The following is a 21,166-nucleotide window of genomic DNA, read 5'->3' on the forward strand; positions in this document are numbered from 1 at the left end:
TTTGGCAGGATCCTTGAGTTTTTTTTCTTTGTTGATTTTTGCTAACAAAATGTACAAAAAAAAAAACATAAAAATACATTATAACTAAGCTGCACCATTTTTACCCTTCTAACTTTAAATATTAAACAAGAAAACCAGTAAAAGTTAAAAGGAATGCCTGTTGCTGGAAACCTTTATTTAAAAAAAAGCCCTTAAATTACCTAACGCTGGTTTTAACATGTATTTAAAAAGTTAAGTATAACAGAAAGGCAAGTGGTAATAATTTCATGTTCTCTAGTTCTCAGTATTATTTTTCCATTGGTATACATTCAAACAGGAATACATAAGAGGAATCATAGTTTAGTTTACTTTAATATCTATCTAATGTGGTCCTTTACTAAAACCACTGAAACCTATAACACATAAAAAAGTGTTTTATTCGTGTGAAAAAAGCAACTTTTAAACCTAATCAAATCCAGGGTGAACATAAAACATGATGATGGTAAATATTAATTAATATAATACGCTCTCAAATGTCCCTTGTAATTATTTATCTCATTTCCTTATGTTTCTTTCATTTATATCTGATTTATGGGTCTTAATAAAACCAATACAGGTAGTCCCAGAGTTAAGGACATCTGACTTACGGACGGACGACTCCTAGATACGATGGGACTACCTGTACATTGTTTATCAAAAATACAGTTCCACACAATACCTTTTATCCAATCACAATAGTATTGCATTTGTTTTTAAGATAGCCCAGAAAAAAGACAAAGGATTGGTTAACAAGACACTTGTAGGTTTCACATGTTATACATAATATTATTATACTTATTATATTATTAAAAACTCACATAACCTTTTTGACTTTACATACACTAGCACATACACTCAGTAGTACTGAGCTGGTATCAATGCATGTTTGTGCAGCTGAGCACAAGTGGAGGAAATCTGGCCTCAATGCTGACTTCATGGAATACAATGCCAGACTACAACACTTTAACACTGAGCTCACTGTCACCAAGAAACATTTTTTCTCCGTTATCATTTCCTCTCAGGCTTTCAACCCACGCAACCTCTTCTCAACAATTGACTCCCTCCTAAACCCCACACCTGCTCCCCCCACAACCACCTTCTCTGCCCAAGACATTGCCACCTACTTTAGAGATAAAAGTTACAAAATCAGACATGATGTCTCTGCTCATCGAACCACTCAAACCATATCTCCCTTCCACCTGTAAATTATCACTGGCCTCTCTCTGCCCTGTTACTCTGGATGAAGCCTCCTCTCTTATCATCTCCGTCTAATACCTGTCCGCATGACCCAATTTCCTCCAATCTACTCTGTGCCCATTCCTCCACCCTAACTGAACTAATAAACATCTCCCTTTCTACTGGTATCTACTCCTCCGCTTTTAAATATGTCATATATTCTCCCTATCCTGAAGAAACCCTTGTTACACTCCTCCCTACCTTTTAGCTACCTATCTCCCCATTCCCTCGGTAGTCTCATTTCCTCCTTTGGTTTACAGTACTATCTGTATGCTGATGACACTCGATTAGACCTGTCCACCCGACTTGTCTCCCTCAGTCCTGGATAAGGATTGATGCTGCCTGTCAGCCATCTCGGGATGTGACATGTACTAGAGACCGTACACACAAAAGATTGCGAACGATTGTCGCCCAATAACCTTCAATTTTGCCCTCTCATTTACCCGCCATATTCAGAACATTTCCAGGTCCTGTCATTTTCACCTACGCAACCTCTGCAAAATGCGCCCCTACCTGTCCCCTGAGACCACCAAACTCCTTGTACATGCTCTTATCATCTCTCGTCCAGACTACTGTAACCTCCTTCTCGCTGGTATTCCACTAACCTGACTCTCTCCTCTACAATCTATTATGAATGCTGCAGCCAAACTCATCCATCCTTCCCACCGATCTTCTTCTGCTGCATCTCTTTGTAGTTCTCTTCATTTGCTTTTATTTCATCTTAGAATCAAATTCAAGCTCATGTGCTTTGCCTTCAAATCCCTCCCCATCCCAGTTCTTGTCCCACTTACCTTTCTGACCTGGTAGAAAAATACTCCCCTAGCTGCTCTCTTCGCTCCTCCAATGACCTACTACTGACTTCCTCACTCATAACCTCATCACACGCACGGCTCTAAGACTTTTCTCTGGAATCCCTGGAATGGTCTTCCTTGTCCTTTTCAGCTTGCTCCTACTTTCTGCTCACTACATATCTCCCCTCCTATTGTGTGTTACTTCCCCTACCTCCTAGATTGTAAGCTCTTCGAGGTAAGGTCTTCTCCTCCTGTGTCACTGTCTGTATTTGTCTGTCATTTAAAACCCCTATTTATTGTACAGGGCTGCCTACTATGTTGGCGCTATATAAATTCTTTTTATTATTAATAAATAATCTATAAAGTAAAAACGTTTTTTTTTAAGTTCAACACCGCCGCTTTAAATATTGATTGACACCTAATGGGAGCACAGAGCCTTCCAGGATACCTACATCACATATTCGAGGAGGCTCTGGCTGCTCTTTCTACGCATGCCCTGATCTCGGACATGGGCAGAAGGGGCATCTTTTCCTCCAAGGGGAGATTCCGATATTACATATGCGCAGTGAGATTTACTCCCCTTCACCCGATCTCGCCCCTGCGTAGTGCGAGATCGTGTGACAGGGCAAGAAAACAGGAAGAGAAGGTAAAATATAGCGGAGCACAGCACTTCTTCTTCTTCCCAGGACCACACGGGACCGGATCACAAGAAGGATCAGTGCCATTGAGGGACGTGCCGGATTAAAGGTGTTTTTTTTTTTTTTTTGGTATTAGTTACTTCCCCTTTAAATAGAGGTTGCAAATGACAGATACAAACAATGACACATGAGGACAGAACCCTGCCCAGATGAGCTTACAATCTACAAGTACATCTATTTATTTGTGTACTGCTTGTATTTAAAGAAATGTGTGTGCATCAGTCCCATCCTTAGACTCTGCAGCACACACTAACAGCAGGTCAGCTTCAGAAATAATTCCAGACATGCGGTTCTCCAAGCTAGGAATACACCATGTGAGTTATTGCAATACATATTTACTGATCAGACATTAACCAAAAATAAAGATTTCATACTTTTTAGGTCTAATATACTTTTTCTGGTGATTGTCTATCACTGCAATATACAATATTTGATTGGATTAATATTGTCACAAAAAGTGCTTTCAATTTTAATATAATGATCATTTAGGAAAAAACACACCCAATCAAGTTTTAGTTTACAAACAGCTAAAAAAAAAAATCTTAAATATGATCACTTTGAAAATTCAAACAAAAATCACTGGCTAGCTTAACTTTTAAACCTGAGGCCATGATTCATATATCTAAATAACCAGCCAAGGTGAAGGCTTGTAATTGCATGTATGATTTTTTTTATTTTTTTTAACGAGTTTTCTCCTACGAAACAAATAAACGACATACACTAAACTAACTACACCACACCACAGGAAGCGGAAGGGTGTGTATCAGTTTCTCCTGAAACGTGTCAGTCGCGATTGCAAGCTAGGTAGAGTGAGTCCTCAGTGGCCATAATTATTGAGGGCAAATCTACTACTATTGCCAAGCGGCTTTCACGCCGCACGCGAAATTCTGGAGAAAACAGCTTAGTCAGTTCATGTGCATGCATTAGTCATCAAAACAAAGGAAACTAAGCAAATTGTAACATTTATGTGAATTGTTTTTTGGTGCAGTGTAAATTTTGCCCTCAAAGAACATGGAGGTGAATGGTGTCGCGAACAATACGTCATCATTAGCAGACGGTTTCCCTATCGCCACTTTGCGTGCCCGTACTATTCCAGGGGCTGAAGATGGCGAATTCAGGGGGTGCTGCGAGCTCTACCGCCCTGGCTTCTCTCTGGAGCGATGTAAATAAAGCTGGACAGAACGGGGACTACTCTCGAGCTCTAAAGTCCGTCAATAGAAGTAAGTGAGGGCAGCCTTACCTTTTATTTGTGTGTAGCTTATTATCTGTGAGGCTTTTTTTTTTTTTAGATGTTGTCAGGTAAATATTGCTCTGTGGATTTTGTTTTGGTGGGGCTGGATGTTCATTCATTCAGATTGCAATAACATTTATTTTAATGAAAAGTAGAGCAGATTTTCCTGAGCATGTGACTGAGAGTTGTGTGATTGCTGTACAATTCCCATTCTGCTCTACATGGCCTCACATATGGTTCTGCTGACTTTATGTCCCAGGAACAGTAAAAATGAGAAAGCCTACATGTTTTGTTTTTTTTTTTTTTGTTGATTGATCGCATAATCCATTTTAAAAAGAAAATTCAGGTAATGGGTGAGCAAAACAATGATTGTTAGGACTGGTGAGGCTCCATAATGCAATATGTTGCATCCAGAGGTAAAGCAGAACACCTCCAGACCCTAAACTATCATGTATGCTGCACCATTGAAGCAAGGTGGAATCAGCTGATCTGTGCTTGCTGTTCATTTTTATATGATGTACGTCAGATCAGAAAACTGTACCATCTGTGGGCGGGTTTGAATCTCAGCCAGGACACTATCTGCATGGAGTTTGCAGGTTCTCCCCGTATTTGTGTGGGTTTCCTTCCATATTTCAAAAACATGCAGTTAGATTATAAGCTTCCCCCCAAAATTATCCTGGGACTGTATAAAAGACAAATGACTATGGTAGGGACATTAGATTGTGAGCTCCCTTCAGGGTTGCTGTGTAATATTTCGACACTATATGAATATTGTGTAGTAATAATAATCTGTGCATTGTGAGAGCCTGGAAAAAAATTGATTATTGAAATTATGTCCAGTTAAGCAGAACTTCATACTAATTATTTTGTGTTAAATATATTTGAGCTTAAATCCTATATAAAATAAAATCGGTCTATATGTTATGCAGTTTTGCACAGTAAAAGCAACCGATGCTCCCATTTAAACATTACTTGCAATTATAAAGCTAGAGGAGTTACTATATTTTAAAACAATTTTTATCTCATTGTTAGATAATTGGGCACACAAAAAAACAATTAAAAAAAAATCTATCCAAGATGATTCTTGAGTTCCATGAGCAATACAAACTGGCAGGTTTGTTCAGGTGAATATTGTTCATTTGCAAGGATGTCTCTAGAACTATATAGCACAGAACCATATTAATATTACCCAATATTACACTGTACACAGCGCTGTACATTAAATATGTGTAACTTGCAGTCCATTAGTATATAAAAATATGGACGTCCTTGTGTCAAGCTCTTCAAAAAATCATGTTACCTTATGTATGGAAACGTGCGATGTGATATTTTTGTTGGGAATCATTGATTCATGATGACTTGTCTAGCATCTGGTACTGCGCCACGGTATACAACTGGAAAGATTGTGTGAGATCCTAATGTTTTCGGTTTTACCTTTCCTATTGTGTCATTGTATAACTAAGAAATGACCCATACATTTAAAGGAAAGGGTTCAACCTGAATATGTCTGGAATATATAATCCTTTTCTTTGATTTGTCTTTATTAACAACTGAGCATATCATCAAACACATTTTATATCTGATAATTTTTTTTTTTTTATATACCTTTGCATTTTGAAGCAGCATATGTGTTCTTTTTCTTTTCTTCCAGTTTTACAGGTGGCAAAGGATGATGTCAAAGCTTTGCACTGTAAAGTGGTCTGCCTTATCCAGAATGGAACCTTTAAAGAAGCCCTTACTGTAATCAACAACAACACTAAAGTGCTAACCAGGTAAACTGGTAAAGTATTTACATATGTTCTAAGTCATTGTTTTGTTTTAATAATAGTACAGCAGTATGCAATTTTTACCCCAAGCATGTGTGACTTCTTTCTCCATAATATAGCACCAACATATTAGGCAGCGCTTTACATTACCCTTATTTAAATTAAAATATTACTGTCGTTTTCCTTTGTACCCGCACAGGAGCCTTTAGAAATGAAAATTTGATAGCTCACTTTTTTCCCCCCTCATAAAACTGCATGCTGGTTTCTGCCTCCCTGTACCTCCTTCTGTGCTGTAAAGTTTTCTCTTTAGATGCATGGTAGTGCAGATCAAGTCTCCTATCTCCAAATGGAATGTTCTGTGAGTGTCTGAAAAAACCTGGTTTACAGCAAAACGATGCTTACACAGAGCTAGACCATACTAGAAGTATTTATCTTTATATAAAGTAACCCATCATGTCATAAACTGCATGGGCATGTACAAATTACATATCATGTTTATTGAGCATATCATTATATTAAACAGTTGAAATAAAAACAGGTGGAAAGCCCATATATAGATGTACTTAATCAATTTCCATACCAATCTAGTCTAGTTGGTTACAGGGTGACAAACGAAAATCTGGCCATCGATAATCTGGTTCTTTCAGTTTTCCAGCATGAATTTCGGATTGCATTGTCAATACAGGGACTGCAGTACACTGTTTGCCCACTAATGTTTTGATGGCGCTGTTCTGCAGAAACAGCTGTTAGGTCTTAACTTGCTAAACTAAATACACATTGGGAGGTCCCTGCTCCCTGGAACTGTGCCAGATGTCTGCGGGTGCTACAAGAAGAAGGCTGGCGTGTGTGTGGAGGTAAGTATAAAAAAAAAATCTGGAATTTTCAAATTCCGGCACTCCTCAGGTCCGGAGGTTGCCGGATTATTGATTGTCAACCTGTACTAGTAACTGAAAATGATTGACGGTATAAAAGGCAGTGTGTAGCCTACATTGCAGTTGCTTTTTTTGTAATCTGCCTCATATGGATTATTACCTTTTATTGTTTCTTTTTTATGTAGTGACATAATAGCATTCGAAAAAGCATACTGTGAGTACAGGTTAAACAAAATTGAGAATGCTTTGAAAACCATAGAAAATGCTCCTGTGAAGACGGATAAACTGAAGGAACTGCAAGGACAAGTGGTAAGATATATGTATAATGTGTTTTTGTAATTGCCATTCTTCTATTTATCTGTTAATGGATACATGGGAATCAAGGGCAAAGTAATAAAAACATTTTTTAGTCAACATACACTAGACTGAAAGATGAATGAATCGGGAGCTATGCATACAGCGGTGCCATGCTCTATGGAGAGGGGTGGGGGCAGAACGAGCGAAAAGTACCCAACTGCGCTCCCCTCCCTTCACTTCCATTGCAGTCATTTATCTTCTGTCGTTCACGGATCTGCCATCAGGCGTCAGGTGGGTGGCCTCTGTACACGTCAGATTCTAGCCTAAGATAAGCCCTGTGGCTTGTATCATCTGAGAATCATCTGACGTGTACGAAGCCTTAGTTTGTAAACCTGAGAAAGCTTAGAAGCATGTTTTTAGGTTTTGGATGCAGTCTGTGACACTAATGGTGATGATGGTGAGGTGATGAAAATCTGTATGCCTGGTTTAATTTGCCAAAAGAATTTTTATATCTGTACATTGATTCATAGCCCTATGGCAGAGCAAGTGGATAATACCCTTGTGAAACAGAGGTATCAGTTTTCCATCCCCAGCCCACTGTTAGGAAAGTGAAAGAGAAGCAGCAGGCTGGTGAGGTTATCCCTCTGCTAGCTAAAATATTTTCTTCTATCTGAATGTTCCTATTTGACATATTCATCTGTCACAGCAGTTGCTATATAGGGAATTGCTAAAAATCAATTAAATTTAAAAATAAAATTTTAATATTGATGTAAAACCAACACTGCATTTTTATCATGCTTTGTAACAGTTCTCTATGCGCTTTTTTCATTGTATTCATTACTGTATAATAGTAAATAAATATTGCTATTATTCTTTTTAAGCTTTATAGATTGGAACGGTATGAAGAATGCATATCGGTTTATAGAGATATTATTCGGAATTCACAAGATGATTATGATGAAGAGAGACAAACAAACCTTTCTGCTGTTGTGGCCGCTATGAGTCTTTGGGAGAAGCAAGCATCGGTAAAAGGCTTTGGTTTTCTGTCCTAATTACTTCATTACTTTTTTGCATTGCACAATGTGTAATAGCATGAATTTTTGGAAGGTAGCTGCAGCTCTGGGTGTTTACACTCGGGCATAAGGGGATAAGGGCGATATTGTTTTTGTAAACCTACAGACTGAGTGGAGTGCAGACGTGCAAAATGTATTTAAAAAAGAAATCAAGGAATAATCTTTGGAAAGCACTGCAAGTGAAATGTATTAATGTTAGGAGGTTTTTCTTAGTTTTCTATACAGTAGAAAATGCTATGTTGAATTTAAGCAATTGCCCCTTACCCATGGGAACATTTTCTTTTTCTTTTGCTGAACACCGTTTTGTATTTTTTGTAGGAAGACTACGGTTTGCAGGAGACCTCTTATGAACTATGTTTCAATGCAGCTTGTACTTTAATAGGGCAGGGAAAGTTGAATGACGCGTTGAAAAAACTTCGGAAGGCGGAACGTAAGTGTGCTGTAAACATTGGCATGTTTTGTGAGCTATCATGAAAACCTGCCCATCCTGAAAACAAAAAATGTGTAGAAAGTGCCAGACCCTAGAGAAACTAAAATCTGACCCTGTTCATAAGCAGAAGTTGGTCACAAAGTGACCCTGGCGTTAGCTTCAAAGATTCTTGCTAAAGCTACCATTTAATAGAGGAGGTATTAATCTCACTTCTCTGGTGCCCATGTCCCATATGTTTGTTACATTCCCGCTCTTGCAAATTCTATTCCACTAATGGGGGTTCTTGGATGTCTGTATGGGTACAGTTGTAAAGGCATATATCTCCTGTATTTAAATTGCTTACTTTTCATTGCCCATCATTACCCTGTCATAGTGTGCATCGGGCATTACCTAGCTGAAAGAAAGCCAGCATCATCCTTACTTTACTTGAGGCAGCCCTTTCATCCATTGGATTTTAGCTCTGTCGGTCATGATGGCTCAGCATCACATTTCTGCATTGACAGTTTCCTGTTTTTAGTAAGCTTTGTAGAGCTTCCTTTTGACCTCGGCCTTCATCTATGATTTGCTGCATTGCAGACAATTGGCTATGTTTGTGGATATGATATTGGGTATGAAATGAAAAAGCAAAAGTTTTATTTAGTAATTTTATTAGCATTTTAAAGAGGGGGGAGGAAATGAATCAGGAAAGGCAAAAAATTGGAGTAACTTAAAGCTAATTTGAGCAGTGTTTGCATCTTTGTGGAGTAATGGTGTTCTTTTTACTTTTCAGAGCTCTGCAGGCAGTCGATTTCAGAAGACACGGTAAGCCTATTAAATTTATAGACTAGTAACATTATTTAAACTTAGTAGCCAATGAAAATATATGAATAAACAAGAATGCTTCTATAGAAAAGGCAGGGGTTTAAAGTGACTAATTACTCCCTGCTGGTGAATTCAAAGCTCTTTTGTGGGGAGGGAGCTTTTTAGGGAGGACTTTTTTTGCTTTTAGAATATGTCTGGGAGTATTTCACTAGCTCCTTTGCTGTAATATATTGTCAAAGTTAATGGTTACTTCTATTTGCAGCACTGTTTTGTCGTTAAGGCAGGAATGGTATGGGGTATTTCAGGGCTTTGTAGTCTTTGGCTAGATGCATTTGCCAAGAAGTAACTTTTCTATTTTGCCCCAGAAAAGCACTGTAAGAAAGGTACTCAGAAAGACACAAAACATACTTTTTCAAACCAAGCTTGCCAAGCCTAAACTATTGACATAATTACTTTTTCTTAACATATTTTAGAAAGCAGTAAAAAAGCCACTGTTTGATGTTAAGAAAAAGTAATTATGTCCATAGTTTAGGCTTAGGCGCACTTTAACTTCTAAATCAATAATATACATTTCTGTATTTTTTATGGTTTTAGGACCTGACAGAAGAAGACATAGAGGCAGAACTGGCAATAATTCATGGACAGATGGCCTATGTCATGCAACTGCAGGGTGCCATAGATGATGCGCTTCAGCTTTATAACCAAATTATTAAATTAAAGTAAGATGAATTCAAACAAACATCTACTCATTATTGTCTGCATTTCATACATTTGGGGTTAACAATGAGACTTTGATTTTTTTTTTTTTTTTTTTTTTTTTTTTACAGGCCTACGGATGTTGGTCTGTTGGCTGTTGTGGCAAATAACATCATTACAATTAACAAGGTAACAGTTGCTTGTTGTACATTGTTAAGGTACTGTCTTCATGCTAAATATTTTATGTATTATTAATACTTGTGTATGTTTTTTTTTTCTTTACAAGGACCAAAATGTGTTTGATTCAAAAAAGAAAGTCAAGCTTACTAATGCTGAGGGAGTGGAGCATAAACTGTCCAAGAAACAGCTGCAAGCCATAGACTTTAATAAGGCATTATTATCCATGCACACAAATCAGGTACGTTTTCTTTTTTTTTTTTTTTTTTCTCTCTAGCATTCCTCTATACTAGACAATACAAACCCTTTTCAGTTTCTTTGCTTTGTGTTGTGCTGTGCCTTATACCTTTTGTACATCAACATGGGTTTTTCCTGGCGTATTTGAATATTTTACAACTATTTAATGTACCAGCGATGCATATTATGTTGGCGCTTTATAAATCCTGTTTAATAATTATTAATAAATTATTTTTATATTTTTGCATGAAATCCAACACCTGTAATACACAAATATGCCGATAACACATACATTCGTTTTTTTATTTAACAGCAGGTATTTGAGTCAACGGTGTGGTGTAAATGTGAGTGTGAGGGTATTAATTTATTTAGTTGGACATAAATGGGAGTGAAAATAGAGGTTACCTAATACTTTTAGGACAGGTATGTGATGTTCAATAGTAGAGGGCATTACTCCTAGGTTGTTATGAAAGCAAAGGTGTCATATCAAAAGTAACCTACAAGTGTTGTGACCCTTCCCTGCTCCACAAAACATAAAATAGTCCAAAAACAGTAGTTGGGCACAGGAGAGTGTTTACACCGTCCTATAGAGGCTGTAACTGAGCTACAGCTGGAAACAGAATTATTTCAGTTGATGCATTGGTTGTTAGATTGATCAATACATTTGACAATTCTATTTCCCCTCATAATTATGTACAGTATGTTTTCAGTTATAAACTAAGGTATGTGTTTTGTTTTGATGGTTTTTTAATGTGTTAAATGTTGTATGTTGTTTTAGGCTGAACAGTGCCGAAAGTTGTCTACGGCTTTACAGAATCAAAAACCTGAACATCTCCTTCCTGTCCTCATTCAAGCAGCTCAGCTGTGTCGAGAGAAACAACATGCAAAAGCTATAGAGTTACTTCAGGTAGCAATTCAAATTTTCTATGTTTTCACCTTATTTATGTTAATACCTTAAAAACCGTAAAGCTAAACAGTTTTTTTTTTTTTTTTTTTGCTGAATCAGGGCCTTTATACTTGTAAGTCCTTGTAACCTGAACAGATAAAAATAAGAGGGATGATTTTATTAAATTAAAAACAAAAGGTTTTTAGGGGTGCCTTATTTACATCGAAAAAGCCTGTGTGTTTTGGGTGTTGGTACGCTTGTTGCTGGTGAGTTAATTATAGTACAGTATTCCTGATTGATTTCCAGTGAATCTGCACAGGGTATTATGAGTTATCAAGTCAGTGGGCTTTCTGATACATGCTGGTCATTTTTTCATATATTTCTGTTCTTTACTTCACAGGAATTTGCTGACAAGCATCCTGATAATGCAGTCCAAATCAAACTAACAATGGCACAGCTGAAACTTGCACAAGGTTTGTAATTCTTTTCTGAAGATTTGAGGCATTACTCTGTATGCCTGTATTTTACTTGTTTTTCTTGTACAGGTAATGTAACCAAGGCATGCATGATAATGAAAAGTATTAAAGAACTGGAACATAAGCCTGGCATGGTGAGTCTAAATTATGTAATGCAAACTTAAATAGCCTGATATGCACTATAGTCCATAACTGAAAATTCAGCTGTAACTACCAATTCTTCATCTGCTGTAAGGCAGAGGGTTTTGTTTGTCAATAATATAAAAAATTATTATTATAATATAAGAATAATAAAAGAACCCCAAAAGAACATCTTACTTGAATAACAGTGTGCAAAATCTTCTGAGGTGGTACGTACATCCGGAGTTCCTTTGTTAGGACAAATTTCCCATCTTATCATTTGCAGATTTCTTTATTTTTGTTTAAAGTTCATTTGTTGGGAACATTTGTTTTATTCTTAAAATAGCTTTGAAGTTCACCAAAGACAACAAGTGGTCATAGTAGTGAGAAGAAAAGAAAAAACTTTATATGTTTTTCCTTCCATCAGTCCTGGATTTGGCCTTAATGAAAATAATTTTGTACTCTCATCCAGGTGTCAGCACTTGTTACTATGCACAGTCATGATGAAGATATTGACAGCGCCATAGAAGTCTTCAACCAGGCAATTAGCTGGTATCAGGAAAATCAAGTAAGAGCTTTGTTTGTTTATGTAAAACTAAATATATATACATAATATTTTTAGTGTTATAACTTGTATAGGAAAATGAATGGTGGATAGTGAAAAAAAAGGGAAAATTTGGTAAATGAACCTGTTTGGTGGCTATAAACTGTAGGTTGTGCGAAAGCTTAACCTTTTTAAGTGGCTCTAGACACAAGTGTAAAAAAAATGACAAAAAACAAGTGTATGTAAACCCTAACTATAAACCTCTTGTTAAAAAAAAAACATTGAAAATGTTTGTTAGGCTTGTGGATTATGTCAGAAATCAGAGCTGCACTATGTCCAGTGCTCTTTTCCTTCGTTTTCTCAAGGAAAATAATTAGCCCTCTCAAACCCTGTTTTTTAGCTATAGAATAAATTAAAGACCTTTTGTTATGTTATGGGCTCGGGAGAGTAGTTGCTAAGAAGACACTGGGAAAGTTGGACACATCCCCACAGATATTGTGTGTGTTATCAGCCTGCAACAGGATTTATGAGTGGAGTGCTTTGTTCTTGCAGTGTCTTTAAATGGATGAACAAAGTGAAATTTGCATGCTTGTTGTTTTGGTTCTGTTATATATAAAAGATAAATGTCCTTCAATGGCTAACCATGGCCCAAAATCTCAGTCCCAGTTAGATTCTGTAGTGCAGTGAAATAGATTATCTAGCATTATCCAATTAACCTGTACAACCAGGTTCATAGTTTAGTGCAGTTAACAATATCACTCCTGAACAGTCTCTAATTCTGCAGGAAAAAAATTGCTTTAAATATTTATGCTCCAGGAATAAATGCTTATGCCGTTTACTTCTATTATTTCCAAATTTGACAATGCAATGCCTGTTTTAATCAACACCCACCATTTCTGCAAAGGTAATAATTTCCACAAATGCTAGCTGACTGCTGCAAATGAAATAACTCTCTTGTACATGTGCAGAAGGTATAATTTGGCCTAGCCAATCAAGATGGCTGGATGACTGGTTTAAAATACCGGTGCAGGTAGTGTAGTGAGGAGAGTTCCACTTGGATTTTGTTTCCAAGGTTTGTGAATTCATGCGCTTGGTAACCTAGAGAGGTCAGTTTCATGGTGGTACAAAGTAGGGGGTTTTCTAGCCTAAAATATTTATACAGACAACTAGTCTTGGCTGGTTTGTAGACAAAAATTTTAGACAATCTTGCTACTTTTTAAGTACTTAATAAGTATTTTGAACAAATATGCTGTTTTCGTAAGTCTTTTCTGGGGAGCCCATATTGTATGTGAAAGAAGAAAACCCTTGTTATGCTATGTGCTTTGCTTTTACAATATGGTGGTTTTCTTTTGACAGCCCAATGCTCCAGCTCACCTGTCTCTTATAAGAGAAGCTGCTAATTTTAAATTAAAACATGGACGAAAGAAGGAAGCAATCAATGATCTTGAGCAAATATGGAAGTAGGTGTTTTTTCTGAATTAGAAAAAAAAATTACGTCATTCGGATTTATGTCATTAACTTTTATTTTTTGGATTACAGGCAAAATCCCAAGGATATCCATACTTTGGCACAACTTATCTCTGCATACTCACTTGTGGATGCTAATAAGGCAAAAGTGTATCCTTTTTTATGTTTTGTCCCTTACAAGATTTTTGTTGCTTTATGGTGAAAAGATTTCAGCTGTTTTTACACTCTTCAATAAATCATGAACCATTTTTACTCTTTCCTTACATTACAAATGCAGTCTAAGCGAACATTTGCCCTCTTCAGACACTATGCACTTGAAAGTTGATGTGGATGCCTTAGAAAACTCTGCTGGGGTCACATTTATTCGAAAGAAGCCTGCTAAAGTTTCTGGGGAACAAACCAAGGAACAAGGGTATGTCTACCAAAATGGAATCTGACCATTGAATTTAGGCAAAAGGTTCCAGGGGGCCAGTCTCAAATCAAATATAATGTAACTGCCCCATACAAAAAAAAATAAATAGAAACGAGTTGACAATCCTCATATCGTTTATATTCTGTGGCAGGTGCAGTGTCATCACCACGTTATTATTGCAGCTGTATCTAGATGGAAAACCAGGTTCTGCTAGATGACTGAATGATTTCTATTTCTCCAAAATGCAAAATGCTCTTGAATGTGTTACAGTTCTTTTTGTCTTTTTTAAGTACATAAAATAAACGGCTGAAAAACACCTTGTACAGTTGTAGTATAAAATATGACTAAAGTTTGAAGATTTATGACTGTTTTTCTCCCTTTATTAAATAGACAAGTGGACCTTAAAAAGAAAAAGAAGAAGAAGAAAGGTATTAAGAAAGATTTGTTTTTATTTATCTAAATAAATAAAAACACATACTTATGGTATCTTACCCTAAACTGTACTTTACTTCTATAACATAGGTAAGCTACCCAAGAATTGCGATCCTAAAGTCACTCCAGATCCAGAAAGATGGCTTCCCATGAGAGAGCGTTCCTATTACCGTGGTAAGAAGAAGGGGAAGAAGAAGGAGCAGATCGGAAAAGGAACCCAGGGGGCCACATCAGCTGCAGCAGCTGAATTGTAAGTAAAGTATATTCTTCATTTTGAAGTGTCCAAAGTAGGCTTTACTCACCAAAACTCTAGCAGTTCCCTGTTGTTTCATCAATTAGTATAATTATTATGTAGGCCATGTATGTCCTGCTTTGCTTCTGGAATTTTTTTTTATTTTTTCAGCAGACAAATTTAATTATTAAATCCCTGTAAGTGTGTTATTTTAGCTTTAAAGATAATGTTTTTGAGGAACTAAATTCTTTACATTCTGATGTTACCCCTACTAAAGGTTTCTGGAAGCATTGCTTGTATATGTGTACATTTTGTATAAATTATTAGAGGCTGTTTTCCTACAAAGGCCTGTGCAGATTAGGAGGTTGCCCTCCCCTACCCCTGAAAAATTAGCTACCTTGCTGCCATGTGTATCTGATATAATGAATATCTTATCCATAACAAATTTGCAAGGTAGGAGACCTGCACACTTACATTACTTTTCTGATCTGAATTCTTGCACTACGTTAGTGAAACAAATTGATCAGCATAACACAATTAGCATTTTAGGATTTACCATTTAAGGTTACACAATGGCAGACTCCCTATTTTTCCTAATACGGTCTCCTGTTAAACTAAATTTGGAATGTCTTCTCAATTGAGCGTAGTGGTAAGCTTTCTTAGAAGTAATGCATTTATGGTTTCATTAGCTTAATAATTGAATAATAACAATTACATCCCATGATTGGTAGTGCTTCTCAATGCTTTATGTTGGTTAAATACATTTGTAATCATTCTTTCTTTATATTTATTCTAGTGATGCAAGTAAAACGGCTAGTAGTCCTCCAACATCTCCAAGGCCTGGAATGGCAGCACCAGGAGGCCCTTCATCTTCTACCAGCAATGTCATCCCTCCCAGACAGTCAAAGCCCGTGGGAGCTGCTGGCACAAAGAAAAAACAGCAACAAAAGAAAAAGAAAGGAGGAAAAAACAACTGGTGAAAAATTGAAAGCGATAACAAAATAACTGTTCCAACAACTGCCACCAACTCTTATTTATGTCTTACCACGTGCAATTTAAGGCACACATTTTTATTGCATTAAACTGGTGGATCACCCTTTGGATTTGTATTGTTTTATCAGTTCTGCAACAGTCACAAGCAGTTACTTTTTCTTGGTATTTTGTTTTGGCTTAATTTTACATAGATTTTCCTCAGGTCAGGGTTATAAAAAAGGACCACCTTTTGCAGAAAGAATTTTCAGTTGTATGAAGGTGTGTTCATTAATTTAATTGTGCAATAAAATGCAAACATCCTCCAAGTCTGATGTACTATTTTTAAGCTATACGTGGTGTGTTAAACTTTGAATGATTGAAAAGTATATCTATGGTCAATTACATTGTTTCTGGTCATTGGTGGAGGCCAGACTGTGTGCAAACACAGAATGCAGTGATGTTTATCCAATAATTTATACACAAGTTTTGTTGGTGATTATACACATCGGTACAATCAGAAATGAAGAAATCAAAACTTACATTTCTTCTGGGTTGACACTGAAGCCTTTTTTTGTAAACAATCTTTCTTACCTGTAACGGTCTGCTTAGGAAATACTGCAGCTTTGAAAACACTGGATTATTTCAGAAAATATGAAAAATTGCTGTAACCTACAGTAACCAGTTTATAGCAAGAGGATCAGTAAAAATGAGATTTAATTGAATACACACACTTAGCTTGATGAAATTGGCTTTCTAATAGAAAGCTACATCGGGTCCCGTAGACACAGTTGTGTGTGACAAACTCCAGAAGTCTGGCTTCATTCTGGACAAATTTTAATGGGTGCTGGGATTGTACATCAAAGTTACAGTGTAGTTGTAATATGTGTACAGGTAGTCTCCAGGTTACATACAAGATAGGGACTGTAGGTTTGTTAAGTTTAATTTGTAAGTTGGAACAGGTGCATTATTTTAATATATGCAATTAGGACAGATGTTTGTCTTAACGTATTCTTCGTCAGGGTGGTGTCAGTTACTGTATAAAATCCTCATTGTGAGCTATTCACAAAAAGGCAAAAAACCCTTAACTCAGGGCCTACCTGTACTTTTGTTTTATTGAAAGTTTTACAAAATTCCTCATGCATATATGAGCAAAAGGAAATACCATGGATAATCTTGGGTATCAGATACTCTTTTTATAAATTAAAAATATGCTTTCCCACAAGTTTCACTAAGTCTTTACCCCACCATTCACTCTTTTTCCTTTTGAATCCAATATAAAAATGTGTACATATAAGGTCCAAGCTCATTTATAAAAAAGAGCTCTTTGGGCTCTATAAAAAAGGAAATCAGACATTTCCTGGTGGGAATTACTGCTATTGAAACACATGGACCTGGAAGATTCCTGTGCAGGGACTATAACTGCAGTACAGTATGTACAAAAAAAAAATCCATAACTTCTGAGTGTTATCCTAACCTCCATCCAAAAAAAATGTTATTACTTTATTTAGAGTGTCAGTTGTAAATCCTAAATCTTTCTTTAACCATTTCTGATTAGCTTTTAATGTCCCTTGTCTGTGTGTCAAAAATATTGATGATCACATTGGATACGTTTTTAATTCACATAAACAATTATATCCAGATTTGTTTGACTTTTGAAATATGAAATTCCTGAATCTAAGCAAACTGCTTCGGTATATATGGTTCTTTGCAGATTGTACTCTAGAAATAATCTGCCATATGCTAGAATTTTTTTCAAAGTTGCAGTTTTTCCTATTTGCACATAATGTCTGATCCTTATTCAAAACATTTTCTAGAGGTATCTATAGGAAAATCTCAGTAATGCACTAAAAAAAATGTGCCGCGTGACTAAAGTTATAGCTACTGTTTAATATCCAAATGCTTTATTGGACTTTTTCACTTCAAGGTTGGACTTTTTGAAGCAGTGGTAGCCTGTTGAGTTACAACCCACTTTGTCTCTAATCTGTACAACTGACATCAAAGTGGAAGAAATCAAGGCAGTAACAGCATTTAGCAACAATTAGAATAAAGCCGCATACACACATGCAATTATAGTCATTGGAAAGGATCTTTCACGATCCTTTCCAACGACTAGCACTGCACGATGCATGAACGAGTGCTGTACATATGGCACCGTTCTGCTCTATGCAACGACTAGCACTGCACGATGCATGAACGAGTGCTGTACATATGGCACCGTTCTGCTCTATGCAGAGGGGAGGGGGAGAAGTACGGAGCGGCACCCTGCTGCGCGCTCTCCCCCTTCCCTTGCATTGGGATTGTTAGTCACCCATCGTCCGTGGATCGGCCAGGACGGTCCTTCGGGCGATGGATGACTGGCGCTGTACACACACCAGATTCTCGCCCGATATCTGCCCTGAGCTGATTATTGGGCGAGAACCATTGGACGTGTGTACGTAGCTTTAGTCCTGCAGTGGGACTCTTGTAGGTGACCTTTGACCCTAAGTAGTAATTGTGCTATTTCCAAATATTATTAATGTGATAATCTGTGAAAACTCTGTTTCATTTTTTTTAGAACAATTTGTAAGTAATATTTCAAACATGGCTTTTCTAGTGATCAACAATTTTTATTTTTCCTAAATATGACATTCCAAATATCAAAATACATCAGGAAGAGAATGATAGGGTCTTTTTAACCTTTTTGGATTGCAACCTTTTTGGCTTTGCTTTTTAAATTAGACCTATTTTAAATTAGACCTAGGAGGAGAGATATATAAAAGCTGCCATTATTACTTGTCTGTAATTCACAGGTTTAGGGTTGGGCTGTCATCCTGAGACTTTACCATCCAGTGAGTCACTGACAACAATACCAGATGCAGTGCATGCTGGGTGATTGTGTAAATAATGATTTACCTACATACAAGAAAAGAACAATCAATATGATAATGTTTGTCAATATGCAAATGTATCCTGAAGCCAATACTTTTTTTTTAATACATTAGGAAATGAGAACTGTATATGCAATGGCAGTCTCCTATGATCAAACAGATAACTGTGTGGGTCAGAGAACAGTTTGGAATTGGGATAAATTAATCTGTGGTGGTTAGATGTACGACCAATTTTGCTTACTTTCACTGCATGGATGTCTGAGAATTTTTCTAAATGCTGTATTATATACAATCTATGGAGCACTGTGTTGTGTCATACAATAAATGCAATCAGGTTGGTGTTGACAACAGTGGGAAGCAAACCATGTGAGTGATAGGTGCTGCTGGAAACTATATTTGTTCTATCACTGAGTAGATCTCACCAAAGTACGACTCCCCAAAAAAATACTGCACCAAAATGACGACTCCCATAACACATTTCAGCCCTGCACGTGTCATCATTATACCGCATATCCCTCGGCCTGCACCTGCAACGCTCGCCACACAAATCAATTGTAATTTACCAGGTAATATAAAATCACCGGGACCTATTACATGGTCTGTGGGTAGCAACCTACCATTGTAGTACACAATGCTCACTCCTCTAGTGATATCTGTCAGAGGGTTATACTTCCCTGTGTGATGGGTATAAAAACTTCACAGGGGGGACAAGGCTATGATAATCTAAAACTAATAGTATAAAAATTGTCTTCAAGTGCACATTGTAGAGTACTGCATCCACATAGCTATAAATGGAAGGGCTATTCCCGCTTTCTCTATAATACATTATATTACTTCATGAAAATGTCTGTTACTGGTCCCTCATATAACAGCGGTCGCCAACCATTGGTCTACAGAAAAATGCATTATTTGCAATTTTCATGTTTTATTAATAAAACAAAATAATATTCTAATGAATTCTGAACGACAATGTTCGCCTTTATATTGCACTAAATTCAGAAACTGTACTAGAGACAGAAATACAAGGAAGACGCAGCGTAACGTCAGTGTAGCCTTAAGTTGTAAGAGGCAACCATTGCCGAGCCATACGTTTCAGTATTGTTTCCACTATTACAACAGTCACCCCGCTCCGCCAATACCGATTCTCATCCGATTGTTTTATTTTATTTGTTTATTTCTCAGATGCTCTTTTAGGTTAAGTATGACTGTAGCTGTGTATTTTCTTTAACTGATATATTCAATGGCATCAAATAGTTTGACTTTGAATCAATCATTGATTTGATTATCATTTCTTGTTTGGTCTTAGATTTGAATGAATGAGTGAGAAAAAGCAAACACATTTTTTTGCATTTCTTTAGTAATACCAAAGATAATGAAACTAATGATTATAGTAACAATGGTAATACTTCACTTAACTGTGAGCTGATCAATGAAACAGAACCTCCACAGTCCTCATTGAGCACCATCAGGAAGATCATTACTTTATAAATGTATTTATCTTTTATAAAAACTTCATATTAATTGACCGCGGATTTAAAAATATGAGTTTGGTGGTTGGTGAGGTCCGAAAGGTTTTTGACTGCTGTCATATAATTATAAATGTCTGCTTTATTTATGATACATTTTATTACTTCTTGTACATGTCTGTGACGTGTCCCTCATGTAATATAAAGTATAAGTGTCTGCTTTGTTTATGATGATACATTTTATTACTTCATGTACATGTAATACAACATATAAATGTCTATTCTATGGCTGCTAGTGTGGAACAAGTGACTATGAAAATGGGCAGCCGCAAGGGGCAGTGCTGAGCTCCCTCAGCTCTATGACTGACACTCCCAACTCTCTCTGTCGGAAGTATAGATCGCTGTGTGGGCGGGGCTTGTCTTTATTTACACATGGTACCCCTGTAGGAGAAGGTGCTGCTTGTAGCATGGTTGTACCCTAGAATGTAGAGCGGTGTATATAGAACGAAGGATGTCTTTCCTCAGGGAGATGGGACTGGCCGCTGCCCTACTGGCTGCTACCGGAGGAGCGGCTATTGCTACATGGAACTACATCAGTGCTAGGAGAAGAAAGGAAGCAGGGCAGGATGGGGACCCGGATCATAGGACGGCCGTACTGGCACATAGGGAGGAAGCTCAACCATCTCCAATCAGCCCTGACTCTGAGAAACAAAAGGGAGAACAGAAAACAGGGCCGCAGGGTGCATTGTTAGTACTAGAGCATGCAGAGGGGGCACAGACTGAGGGGGCATCAGTGCAGGAGGCAGGGGGGGATGCATACAGTGAATGTACAGTGCAGAGAGAGAAGGCAGCCAGCAGTGAATGTACAGTGAAAGAAGAGGAGGCAGCAAGCAGTGCATGTACAGTGCAGGAAGAAGCAGCAGCAAGCAGTGCATGTACAGTGCAGGAAGAGGAGGCAGCAAGCAGTGC

The 21,166-nt window shown here is 37.2% G+C and overlaps 2 protein-coding genes across 3 annotated transcripts in view; both read left to right on the forward strand.

Annotated features, from left to right (window-relative positions):
* The first annotated feature begins 3,767 nt into the window (after positions 1 to 3,767).
* SRP72 (signal recognition particle 72) lies at positions 3,768 to 16,190 on the forward strand. Its single transcript, XM_072404567.1, has 19 exons — positions 3,768 to 3,963; positions 5,626 to 5,746; positions 6,798 to 6,921; positions 7,791 to 7,934; positions 8,301 to 8,412; positions 9,182 to 9,213; positions 9,808 to 9,932; positions 10,041 to 10,098; positions 10,196 to 10,327; positions 11,102 to 11,230; positions 11,610 to 11,682; positions 11,755 to 11,819; positions 12,278 to 12,373; positions 13,706 to 13,809; positions 13,889 to 13,966; positions 14,094 to 14,228; positions 14,619 to 14,656; positions 14,751 to 14,910; positions 15,689 to 16,190. The coding sequence occupies exons 1-19, from the start codon at positions 3,849 to 3,851 to the stop codon at positions 15,870 to 15,872; spliced, it is 2,025 nt and encodes a 674-aa protein (XP_072260668.1). The 5' UTR covers positions 3,768 to 3,848; the 3' UTR covers positions 15,873 to 16,190.
* A 4,431-nt stretch (positions 16,191 to 20,621) lies between these two features.
* ARL9 (ARF like GTPase 9) overlaps positions 20,622 to 21,166 on the forward strand; it is a 12,360-nt gene continuing 11,815 nt past the window's right edge. For both annotated transcript variants that reach the window (XM_072404568.1, XM_072404569.1), the window contains exon 1: positions 20,622 to 21,152. In XM_072404568.1, coding sequence (XP_072260669.1) covers positions 20,709 to 21,152 — 444 coding nt within the window. In that variant the 5' untranslated portion in view covers positions 20,622 to 20,708. The remainder of the gene's footprint in view (positions 21,153 to 21,166) is intronic.

The sequence above is a fragment of the Pyxicephalus adspersus genome, chromosome 3, assembly GCF_032062135.1.
Source record: "Pyxicephalus adspersus chromosome 3, UCB_Pads_2.0, whole genome shotgun sequence".
Classification (NCBI taxonomy): domain Eukaryota; kingdom Metazoa; phylum Chordata; class Amphibia; order Anura; family Pyxicephalidae; genus Pyxicephalus; species Pyxicephalus adspersus.